We start from the raw sequence: 13181 nt of genomic DNA, 5'->3' as shown, positions 1-13181 counted from the left end.
AGAGGATAAAAACCCTGCATACCATTAACTTATTTTTCCCATATTTTCATTTGTGGCATAAAGATTACCCTCCTCTTTAGGCAGCCACAAGTTTGTGATTATTTTCAAAACATAAATCATACTAAGTATAAAGTGTAAAACTCATATACACACAATGGCTTCATTAGACATAACTGTGAGTTTTGTACATATAGCTCAATGTTTCCCTGATAATGATTGCAGAGTAGAAGTCATAGCTGAACCAAAAGTTCATAAATCATCTAGTCAATCACATTTTATTCACACCATCAGAAGTCTCTGTGCCACAGTTCCTCTGCAACTCACATCTAAGGTGCCTACCTTTCTTCAGAGAGGGTCCTGGTGAGGCCTGCAAGCCGTTGAGGGCCCCTGAGGTCCCTGCCCCCAGAGCCGAAAGGTGCATCTTGGGAGGTGAGAGGATGCGGGGAGCTGTGCTAGGAGAAGGAGAGAAGCGGAAGAGGCTGCTGCTGTAGCTTGGACGACGACCCTCACGTCGGTTACTGTCGATGGCGGCCTGAAGCTCACCTGGGGAGCTGAGGCCTTTCCTCTCGCACTCATATGGGTACAGGTATTTCATGTACCTTAAGAGAAAAACACACACACACACACACAAATCAATACATCAGATCACCACAAGTTTACAAAATATAAGAAAAGCTTTTTTTTATCTACTTTTAGGACACACATGTAAAAACCCTGCTAGAAAGTTGGTTATGTAGATACAAGGTGAAGAAATCAGGTTTCTCTAGTAGATACCTAGCTGTGTTAGCCACTTTTCTCTAATCCTGTACACTTATTATAGCAACCAGGTCCCTTGTTGTCCTGTCATTTATGTTATCACAGTGACTTTAGTGAAACACCTGGTATGTAAATTGTTCAAAACGTGTTTTGTATACTGAGTATACTTGGATGACGTCACATAAGCTGTAAAAGTATGCAAAGTCAAAGCTCTGGTATTTTTTCCATCCCATTAGAACATACAGTAAAATGAACATATGCATGCTGACTGCATAATGGTGGAATAGCAGCACTGAGGATCAATAAGAAGCTAAGAGCAGCGTCCATTAGATAAAACCAGTGGAGCGATGCTACATAACAGCCCACCAACATTAAAAATACATAAAGGTTCATTAGGGCACCCTGCTAGTGGACAGGATAGAGAGGTGTTATGTCTCCTGAAGGGTTTCCGTCCAGAGAGCGAGAGAGTTTTAGTCGAGGCTCGGCCTACAAGCTGTCAGTCAAACCCCACCTTAGTCATTGTGAACTCTGACCCAAATCACATCAATAAATCTATGGGAATCAATGAGCTCTATGTGTGATGTAATGAACAGAGGGATTGAATGTGAAAAGGGAAGGCGGCTTGGTGGAGGAAACAAACTCGCATGTGTATAAACAATCGGGCACAGGTTAATATTGACATCTGCACCCACAGCAACACACACACACACACACACACAAATCCACATTCCCTCAAAACACGCACACACACGCACGCATATTCATGGCATGAGGAAGCCGCTTGTTGCCAGCTGATAAGTCACACACTTGAGATTCTTTATTTACTTGGAGTAAATTAAATTAGAGTTTACAAGACATTAAGAACAGGCCGCGTATCTGAGTGTAAACAGTCAATCTATAGTAACCACAGCAACTGATTTGGCTGGTTGTTTTGTGACGCGGACACAAAGACTCACTGTGTGCGCAGGGTGAAAGCTGCACTGGTGATGGAGGTTGGCAGGTTGAGTCCCTTTGTGATTTCTCTCCAGATCTTCTTGTTGATGACCTCCACCAGGCCTCCCTTCTCTGTCACCAGCTTGTACAGCATGTACAGATCCAGGACCTGCTTGGCCATGATGGGGATACGATTGACTGGGGTTCCTATGGAGGAGAGGAAAACCAGAAAATAAATCAATACCGTGCAAATACATCTGAATATGAATAGCTTAGTGACGTACAATAAACATGGATTGTATCAATGAGAACAGGACATAATCCTGACAATTTCTTTTGCGTATGTCCCTGCTGAGACATACTAGCACCTAAAACAGAAAATATATTTAAAGCTGCATCAGTGAAAAGGGCAGCGTGAATTCTACATTATGCATTTATTCGTCAACAAATCAATGGTGAAACAGTCGGGATCATTTTGTGACCTTCAGATACTGATCTAAGTGCTGTCAGGAAACTGGTAAAACAAGGGCGACAGGCATGTTGCCTGTACGTCTGTTAAATTTGGCTTGAAAACATATTAGCCCAGTTAAGGCAATCTGGCTTGACCTGGAAAAGGGGATTCGCAAACAACACAAAGCAAAGCGGCTCTAGACTTTTGATACAGATGCATTAATCTTGTCAACAGCTTATCTGCAGTGAAGCTTGCAGGGAGCGTGCGGGGGGAGGACAGCGAGGAGGAGGGGGTGGTTCGCAGTATGCAACAGAATCAAAAAGTGCAATGTGCAACAGTGTAAGCACGGAGCGGGAGGAGGGGACTGGGGATTGTGACGACCTGCTAATCCATGGGTAGCGGTGGGTGGGGGGCTCCTGGATAGGCCAGTATAATGAAGCTCATTTAGAGGATTGTACTGAGTAAATCCACACCCCTCTGCTGTTAGTGCTGCCAGGCCCAGCGCAGGGGAGTCGTACAGATTTGCCTTCTCAGTTAATGCCAGCCAATCCCTCAGCCCCTCCACAGGCTGCTCTTAACCTGGAATTGGACTCATTAATGACTTTGTAAAATAGCAGTGTGATCAGGCCATGAAGATTAGCCCTGATTCATTTTCTTAAGTTAGCAACATGTCTTTAAGCCATGTGCAAAGGGCCTAAGTGAACACATGGACCTGCATAAGAGTGGAGATCAGGAAGGTGTGGCAGCTCTGACCCGTGCGCTTAATAATAGTGGTTGTTATGTTGGTGGTAGTAAGTAAAACTTATACTGTTGTGTTAACTGAAAAACACTCTCAAAAGGTTGAGTGAAATGTAAAAACATAAATACAGCACATTTCTAGCAGACAGGTGTTGGGATTTGGGTATTTGAGTAAGGCGGGAGTGAGGAAAGGCTTGTAAGCCTGTTAATATACGTGACTATGGCGCACTTGCTTCTCTACACAGGTGTTGGGAGTGCCGGTGAGGCTGCAACATTGAACAATCATTGTTTGGCATCACAGTTTCCTCATTCTGCATGTTAACATTACAACAATGGAATGTGAATCAGGTTTTTAGAGTTTGGAGAGAATAGGAACGTGTTGCTGAGGTCTATACATTCAAACACAGATCAACAAGTAATCAGAGAGAGCCGGGATAATACAGAAAATACAGGTAGGAATGCAGGAATACAAATGTAGAGTGGAACAAGTTTATAAGGTACACCTGTAAAATCAAATACACCTCAAATGCACCTCCACCTCCATTTATGTACATGTGGGTAGACAAAATATTAGAAGATTGTATCTGAATGCCGGTGTGATTTAGTGGTAACAGTAGAAAACAGATGTAACCTTGAAAATAAAAAAAGAAAATTACAGCCACCTAGACAGATCTGTAATGTCTCCTCTCACCCTGAGCATAACCACAGCACCACAGCACACTGTATGCAGTTAATATTGTTCAGCTTCTTAAAGCTGCAGAAAATTCTGTTCTAGGAAAACAGACATCTTATCTCTAGAGCCAATTAACAATTAGCAAAACAAGAGGGCCTTTTGCCAAGATACCAGCATCCTTACAGATCATTCGGATTAGCTTTGAGGAGAGGAGCAATAAGTTAGTATTAAATGTCTCTGTTAAAGGTCAGGCTTGTATTACCATTTAGTTCACCAATAAGTTAAATTAGCCTTCAAAAAGGACCTTAATTGGTTTTTACTATTAACACTGTGTTGTAGCTATTTTCATACTGCAGCTGTATTGATATATCTTCAGTTGCAACCAAGTTACCAGCATATATAGTAGTATATAAATGTACACACAAATTACAACAAATACTATATAGTTTAATAGGCAACTGTGCAATAAATCTCACATTTTAAATAATCCTGTCCTTCTGTAGATTATACATTTGCTTATTCTCGCTCCTATCAACCTGAAAAGAAGATAAATTGTATCCTGTGGTGGCACAGTAAACATGATGTTGCTGGCAGACCTCTGACTACAACTCTGGGCAGTAGCAACATTTCCAGAACACGCAGTGGATCAAAGCACCAGGAATGCTTTGCTGCCAGCGCCCCGTCAGTTATTTAATGCAGCGTTGGACATCAATCCTGCATCAAACAATTAGTACAACTAGAGGGGTCAGAGATCAGCCAGGGGTTATTGATGTGTGAATTAAACTGCAGGTCAGCAGGAAGCCATGTTTTCATACTGGCCCGGCCATGAACAATGAGAGCAAAACAAATGAGACACAACAGCGCTGGCCCCACAGTGACAGGCCAGCTGTTAGTTAGGCTTTAATTCACACCTATGCTTTTATTCAGCCCTTTATCAGTATCTGCTGTCAAATCAAAATCTGATTTAATGTATTCACAAAGAGCTATTTTCAGCAACTTAACAATAAGAACACAAAGAGAGAAAATAAAATTACATTTTAAACAGGAGCACAGTGAGTGCTGTGTGTGGAAGAGAGGAAACCAAATAGCTATCTATATATCTTAAGAGGACCAGAGCTGCTTTTGAAACCTAAAACAGCATTAATTAGTCAACACGTGACATCAACCAGGTTTCACATTTCAGCATGGCCCGATCATATGTGAAAGAGCTGGGAAAGCACCTTTGATAATGCTGTAATTGACCAAAAATCACATTAGCAACACTTGGGCAGTTAGCCAGAGAGTTCCCTAATTTGCCGCTTGCCTTTGGTGTCCCACATCTGCTCTGTTTTCAACCCTGGAGACATTTAGCTCTAACAGGCTTAATTAGACCAGTCCAAAACATTTCTTTTGATCACAGCAGTACAACTCCTCTGTCTCACAGCCCCTTTTTATGCATTATTCTGTTGTTATAAACGCTCCCATTTCACCCTATTGCTTACTTTTTTTTTCTTTTTCTTAGAGAAGACTAGAGACAACAGGATCCACAATGATTTGAGACCACATATAAAACACTTCATGGCATCAGGCCACGTCGGACTCAAGTAGGCAGCTATTGGATATTTCATCTCTCTGTAAAGCCGTGATTTGTCCACTTGGCTGCTCTGAGCCAATCTGTAATTGGCTGCAGGCTTCACCTCCCATCATCCTTTGCCCCGGACTGATTTTCCCCCAGGGACAGGGCCATCAGGAGCCTAGTGATTAATGGCACCAGGGGTCAGAGGTCGCTCTGGTGGGAAGTGCCGCGGCTGAGGGCCCCTGAACCACTCCCTAAGTCCTTCCTCTGACTTCCACTGTGAACACAAGAGCCACACGGCTAGCCTTCAAACGGCTAGACTTCAAATGATAAGGAATACAGATAGAGAGTGAGACAGAGGAGGGGAAAAAAGGCTGTGAGTATAACTGAAAAAGACTGTAAAAGCTGAGATAAAGACATAAAATCTAGGGTTTGACTAGACCTTTTGAAGCTGATACTTCTACAGAGAATCTAATGTTAGGTGATATAGCGGATATTTTGTGCAGATAGTCGATATCTTTGTATTTGATTAATTTAATTTTCAGCATTTACACTGAGGGAAAATAAATCTCTGTGTTGACACATAAGAGAATGAAAATAAACCATGTTCATGCACACTCACTTATACAGTAAAATCTGTAATCAAGTAAAAAGCCTTATGTCCATAATCTCAGAGGCTGGGGACATTGATCAATACACAATTCGTAATAATCACCAGTACTGCCAGTACTGGCCTCATGCACTGGGAGACATTAAACAGACTGTGACAGACAGAGGCAGACTGTCCATCTGAATCAAACATTAACATTTCCCACCTCACATTACAGTCCAAGCTTTCTATCTCAATGTGAGGGCAAAAAAAAAAAAAAAAAAAGAGGGAACAAGGTCATTTTATCTGACCCCTGACCTATTTTTAGCAGGAAACAGCTGTTCACATTAAAGGGCCTCTATAATAAATCAATTGGGTGCCCCTGACGCCAGTAGTGGTAAATTAAATATCACTGACTTCACATGATGGGCATTTTTTAAATAATTAAGTGACAGAGCGACAGCCTTCCAGCGGACAACACACAGGAAATGAATTTTTTACTGAATGAGCATTGGCTGGTGTGAGGTTTCACTATCATCTACAGCGAGGAAAGACAGGAAGAAACGAACAGAGAGGAGGAAACAACACATCATCTCATAGTGTTTGGTTGTATTGAACTCTACTGAATCTACTGATCATTACTGGAAGAGACTCAGATTAATGACATGAATATAAATACAAAGAAATGAATATAATTACAAAGAGAGCAAAAGATAGAAAAACAGAACTAGAACAGGGATGAGAAAAGAAAGGAGGGAAATGAGCAGAGATTACGTAAAAAAAAAAGGTAAAGGATGAGAAAAAAAAAGCAGGGAAGGAAACACTTTCTGTGACTGTTTTTTCTGCCACTAGGAGGGAAGGACGGAAGGATAGAAGGAAGGAAGGAAAAAAAGAAGGGGGAGGTGTGGTAGCTACTAGCCAGCCAGCTGGAGAAAGACTGGATTACTGCTGTAAGGAAGGTGTCAGCCAACACAAACAGCCCCTGGCTTCATGGCAGTGTCTGAGTCCTTTCAGAGCCCCCACACCTTCCTCCCCCTCCTCCAAGCCCCAAACACCACATCTACACACCACATCAGACCAAACCAGGGTTACATCTCACTCTGCATTTAAGACCACTTAGTATGTTCAAAATTAGTATATTAAGTTCACTTAGTGGAATGGCTTTTAGTAAGAGACCCTATTGCCAAAGCAGTTTATAAATTGTCCACTGCAACAACACTTTCTTTATTAAATTTCTTTATTATGTAAAGAAGATAAATTATTTGAAGGCATAAACTACACCAGTAGTTTGAAGGCATAAACAAGGATTACAATAGTAAGTGGTACACCTGTTTGCCACCTTTAATCCATCATTTCAAAAATTGCGTTTGATGGGAATACCAATACAGAACAGCCAAAACCCTTCATTAGCACGGGACAGAGAGACACTGACAGGAGAGACGAGAGTCTGGACTCCACATGCTGGGAGTTTACTTTATGTCGGGCAGCCCCTGGCTGTAGTTTATATGTTCGTATGTCGGGGCAGCATATTGTCAGGACCCCGCTGTATGCTGGGGCATGTTTGTTTTATTTTTAATGCATGGCCAGGGACATAAAAGGTAAAAAAGCCTTGAGTGTATGGAATTCGCTATCTTTAGTCCAGGCAGAGCCACCACTCGCATGACGGACCAATTCATATCAAGTGTTAAGATATGTACCCTCCACATAAGGGAAGTTAAATGTAACGTTACACTATAGATACATCGCTATTCTAAGCATGAAGCTAAAGCCACAGCTGGTACAGAGACAGACAGAGAGATAGAAACAGAGGGACAGTGGTCTAATAAAGTTTAAAATATGTCTGTCAATATGCTCTATACCTTCGGCTGCATAGGTTTCATTCCTGCCATGTCAATAAAGTGCAATTAATGTGAATTGACAAAGGGAGAAAAGCAGGGAGAGAGAGGCAGACAAAGGGAGAGCAGCAAGACAGGACAGATAAAGAAATAATGGTTTGTCTTCTGCCAACTGTACTAAGCTGAGATGTGATGAGGAACACAATAAGCAGGAATGTCTGGGAGTTCGTGTAAGAATCTCATATATACTCGACATATATTTTTATGACTTTCATGTAAATATCTTCATAAATTTTGGGGCCTAAACAACCATTTCTGCAGGTCTCACTGTAGACACAGTTCAGATTCAGCTTGTTATTTTAGGAATATCAAAAACCACTACATCCTTCTCTCTTGTCTCTTCCTCTCACTTTTCCTTCTGTCTCAATTAAAAGAACAAATACTAAGCTGGGGGAAAAAAGGAAACATTCAATGATGGATAAGTCACTTGAAGCTATATTTACTCAGGAAACAGTGAGAGTAGCTTCTCAGTAAGAATTATTACAGCAAGCAGGCAGCCAATATATTAAAGGAGCTGTCTTCTGTGCACTGTCAACTGCTTCAGCCTGTGGTGTAAAACATTGCAAAACTGGCGAGGCTCCAAACAACAGCTAGAAGCTGTAAATCTCACTGCTGTTCACACACTGGGGAGGCTGTCAGACTGCAAATAATGACACTATTAAAACTTGAATTACACGATTAGAAGTTTGTCAAATGCAATTTGGCAATAAATCTCTGTATTGCCATAGAGTTACAGATACAGTTTTATAGGATATTTAACGTACTGTGCTGTTTTGGCCAGACTTCATCTTTTGACAGTCATGCCAGTAAAGCATCTTTGAACTGAATAAGAGAGGCGGACAGAAGAGAGAAAGAAAAAGAGAGAGAAACATGACTCCTTCTCCGTGGGTCATGAAGATGGGTCACCTGGTGAAATAGAGGGGGAAGGGGATTGAAAAGGTTGGATGGCGCGAAAAGTGAGATGGCCTCTCCAACTGTAACCCAAGTCCCCTGGATCCCCAGAGACCCGGCAGATCAACTGACTAGACCCCAATCAACACTGGCTGATATGGAGCCAACAGAGAGATGGATGAACTGACGGAGAGATGGTTGATGTCTTTTACACTACGTAGTTGCTCTGGGTCACTGGTCATTCAATTTCTGGAGGACCTCAGAAAGATTAAGAGGACCTCTAAGAAGTGTATGCCAGATAGGGAAAATTTGGATATTTGATATGCTTTCTCAGGATGTCCATTCATATTAGGGAAAATCACATTAGAGGAATATACTGGACTATATAGTTGCACATACTATACAAATAGTTGCATACATTAATTTCTAGTGGAGAAATGACTCTTCAGCACATTACAAATATATGGCAAACGAGTTTTAGGTCATGAGGATGTAACAATTTTGTGATAGAAATTCATAGAAAAAAAAGACATTCGGTGGATAAAGGCTACCTGATAGATGTCTGTTACCTGCCTACCCTACACAAGTGAAATTTACCCCTCTCTGCTCTGCTTTGGGCTTGATAAAGTCAATGTGTAGTATGTGTATCTGTTTATGCATCCATCCATTAGTGCTTCAGGGGGTTAAGTTGCTCCACCCAGAAGCCATATTTGAAGGTAACAACCCATTATCTGGAAAGAAGGTGCTTTGAGTGAGTAAATGAATGATTCAGATAATAAAAACAATAATTGGTCTTAGGAAAGTGTTGCGTTTTTCTTATTGCTTCATGTCTGAAGCACTACTGACTGCAACAACCACTAAAACCTGTTGCATGTATGACACATGCATTTAGTGTGAACGTTTTACCACCCTTGTTGCACAGTTGTGGTTAAGAAATGGTATCATTACAAACGTTGCATTGAGTGTCCGTTACTTGCATGTACAAACATGTTCTTCTAGAGAATTTAGTATTGTCTGAGCAAGAAAAAGCTGTATAGGAGCTTTGCCCAAATAGTGTATTGGTATAGTTAGCTAAATTGATTCAAATCTGAATTTTCTGAAATAAAGAAGTTTTCCACACTTTGACCTACAGACATAATTTGGTAACAACTCAAAAAGTAATACAGTTGAATACCCCGTTCTGATATGAAGGAATCAATGACTCCTTTTTCTGTCTCACCCATTCCTGTTTGAACTGGCTTAAAAGGCCCACGTCGTAATTATGGTTAGACTGAAAATATCTTTAGGCAACACTGGATTTATGAGTAAGCTTTAGAAACAAGGGTGAATAGCAGATGACAGAGAAGATTTAGAGTGTATAGTTGTTGGAAAAGGTAAAATCTCTTTGTTGACATATACAATGGTAGTAAATACAGGTCTGATACAGCCCTGTATTATGAGTTACAGTCACTTAGGAAAAAGGTCAATAAAAGTTATTTTCTATCCACAAGCTTGACTACTCAACAAGCATGTAAACTCAAAAATGTATACAGTCAACTACATTTCAAGACATTATTTCTATTAAAAGCAGTTGCTGTGTAAACATGTTTAATGTCTAAGTAGTTTCATTTAGTTTTTAATGTGTTGCATCAGATCACTCAAAAAGAACATGTCTTTTGAGAGAGTACATATCATTCTGAAATCACAATTTAAAACTCTACAGCCTATACTAAAAGACCTCTGCTCCATGTTTACATCTGACTGGAAGATCCAGTGAGAGAAAAGTAACAATAGCTTGGCCTTGTAAACTGCCATCTCTGATCTTTGCAGAAATGTCAAGAATGTATATGTCACAGCAACATGACAATGGTATGTTGTACGCATAATAGAGGGAGGAGCTTTGGCATCAACTGTAGATTGCTGGGATTAAGGTACAGTAAGTAGACCGAATTTTTTCCATTCAAGTCACTTAAAACTCAGGTAAAGTAAATCAGAAATAGAGAGTCAGATAATGAGGGAAGGGAGTAATATTTAGAAAGAATAAAATGAACAAAGGGAGACACAGAGTTTAAGGGAAAAATTCCATATATGACAGACCCAATGTATTTTTTTCCAGACACAATGTAAGAATGAAGGAGGGAATTCTAGATAGAAACATAAAAAGAGAGGGTCAGAAATAGAAATGAGAGTATCTCTTAAATAGATCTGTGGCCAACACTAGTGACAGGTCACTGGTCAGAGTGTTCTTGGTTTACAAATGGACTATATATGACGATGGACGTAGCAAGGCGTGACTTCACCCATTGGTCTGCATTGGAGCCGGTTTGAAGCCCAGAGTTGCTGCTTATGGTTGGCGCCATCTTTTCCGTTTGGAGCCAGGACCTTCCACATAAGGGGTCTAGAAGCACACCCCGCTACCTTGGACCAAAGCTAACGCTAACTTACTGGGAACACAGAGCGGTGCAGATTTGTGCTAACATTAGCTAATTAAAACGGCAGGTATAGTTATAAAGTAACCTTAAACTTACTGAAATATTACGACAATAGTCACAATAGTCGAGAGCAGCAGGTGAGCGAACTGTCAATCAACAACCACACAGCACACATCAAAGTTACTATAAGTCTTCAAATCTTATTAACGGAGCAATAATTTCCAAAATGACCACCAGCACACTTATTAGAGGGTTTGAATTTAGAGATTGAGACCATAATGGCTCGCTGAAAACTTAACTTAACTTTAACTTAGTATTTCACAAGAGAAGCTGACGCTTTTTGAATGGGAGTCTCTTGGAGCCAGCCTCTAGAAACCGTCAGTGGTATTGCACTTTAAGAGACTTCCGCATTGGCTTCAATTTCAAGCTCTGATTGTTGCCAGTTAGGTTTAAAGGGTAAGTAGGTGGCAGTGATGTCTTAACTAGCAGGTGCAACACCGAGGGGGTTCCCTCTCCCTTCTAGCAAGCTTTATAAGGCAGCTAACTGCTTCAATCAATGGACACCCGGATTGACAGATAAAGCCATCAGCTGACGAGCCCCATTTGGAGCCCAGCAGCACCAATCAATACAGGAGACATCAGCTGCTATAAGCCGAGGAGAAAGAGCGATATGTTGAAATAGGGGAGGAGATTGTAGGGGGTTGTGCAGTCATCTTTGAAATTTTAACTCCTGTCAATGCTAATTACTTTTGGCTTTTGGAATCCATGACAGAGAGTCATACATTTACCTTTCAGGGCTTTAGCTGATGCTATTATGCAAAGTGTCTTAAAATGCAGTCAGCAGCAGAAGACGCTTTTCACACAGCTTTTCTTAAATTACAAACAATACAAAGTATCAAATAAATGATATTAAAAATGTTAGTTAAAAAAAAAGAAAATGACTAATTACTGTATTTAGAACACTTCTTAGGGCCTTTAACATCAAGAAGATTTTAATATTTTTAAGGACTGACAGTTACACAACAGAATGATAAAGGAGAATGATGACAAAGGGAATATAAAGTGTACAACATGAAAAGTCAAGCTTTGAGCCTAGTTATGAAAGATGAAAACTCATCTTTGCTCACTCACCTATAATAACTTGTTAACTGACCAATACCTTTATCTACTCATGTATCTCAAACAGCACATCAACTAAACTGCCATCAACAAAGAGGTAAAAGCATTTGGCAACTGTGTGTTTCATGTCCATTTCTTCCCTCAAATCAAGCGTCTTGTTTTCCATTAGGCCCCTTTGCACTCAGATCTCCGTTAGTGTGCGGCTTATGCAACACTGCTGCAGAGCTGCACTGGAAGTGAGCTCAGGGCTATTGTACTGGTGTAGGGCTCCTCTGGGGGCTGTAATGTATTTCATACCATCCATCACAGGGGTGTGGAGGCCAGGAAACATTGCTTTAAGAGCACACACAGGACACAGATGGAGAAGCAAGACACACAGATATGCAGGGATAGCAGAAGTTTGCGTCACAAGAGAGTTTCATGTGGGAACAGCTTAACAAAGTCTCTTAATGCGGCTTAATGTTCTTTTTTTGAATTGAAAAATGTTGGGTCCTGCCTTAAGTTTTATGTCACAACTAAATGTGTTTCAACTATATTGAATGAAATTAAAGTCCATCATGTCTCTGTACTGCTTTTACAGAGAATCAACATTTTAATCACGTTTTTTTTTTTTAACTTACTCTTTTACACTTTTTCTTTTTTGCATTTTGCCTTTATTAGTCAATCACAGTGTAGAGACAGACAGGAAACGTGGGGAGATGGCACAACATGCAAGAAAGATCCCCCAGCCAGAATCGAACCATTGGCGCTGTGGCCATGTGGCATGTGCCTTAACCCCTCACGCTTCTTTTGATGGAAGTTTTTTCCATTGTGCCTTGACGTGTCATTCTCATCTTATCCATGCTCATTTCCTCATTTCCCAGTAAATGGATAGGAGTATTTGATTGCCACATTTGTTTTGCAGAGTATTTGCAAATTTATTCAACTGAAGACAAAACAAGGTGCTGAGATGAACTGAGCAGCCAATGTTATTTTTACCCTGACCGATGACCTCGCTGGGAAGCATGAATCTGCTTGAGGCCTGCACTCGTCTTCTCCTCTGCTCAGTTACTTATGAGCGTGGTGATTAAGAATCTCCCAGCACTACAGCTTAGAGACTCAAATCCCTGTACAGTATGGTCGTAATTAAAGATGGACAGCACAGTGGCAATCTAGGGCTGTGGAACAGTC

General features: G+C 40.8%; 1 protein-coding gene across 2 annotated transcripts in view; it reads right to left on the bottom strand.

The window, feature by feature from the left end:
- Window positions 1-13181, bottom strand: part of LOC121898877 (AT-rich interactive domain-containing protein 3B-like) — a 54564-nt gene that overhangs the window by 6858 nt on the left and 34525 nt on the right. For both annotated transcript variants that reach the window (XM_042414365.1, XM_042414374.1), the window contains exons 5-6: window positions 1713-1896; window positions 340-599 (exon numbers count right to left, since the gene is read on the bottom strand). In XM_042414365.1, the coding sequence (XP_042270299.1) occupies window positions 340-599; window positions 1713-1896 (444 nt within the window). The remainder of the gene's footprint in view (window positions 1-339; window positions 600-1712; window positions 1897-13181) is intronic.

Source organism: Thunnus maccoyii, chromosome 1 (genome assembly GCF_910596095.1).
Source record: "Thunnus maccoyii chromosome 1, fThuMac1.1, whole genome shotgun sequence".
NCBI lineage: Eukaryota > Metazoa > Chordata > Actinopteri > Scombriformes > Scombridae > Thunnus > Thunnus maccoyii.
Note: the sequence above shows the minus strand (reverse complement) of the source record. Positions and strands in the feature narration are given on the sequence as shown.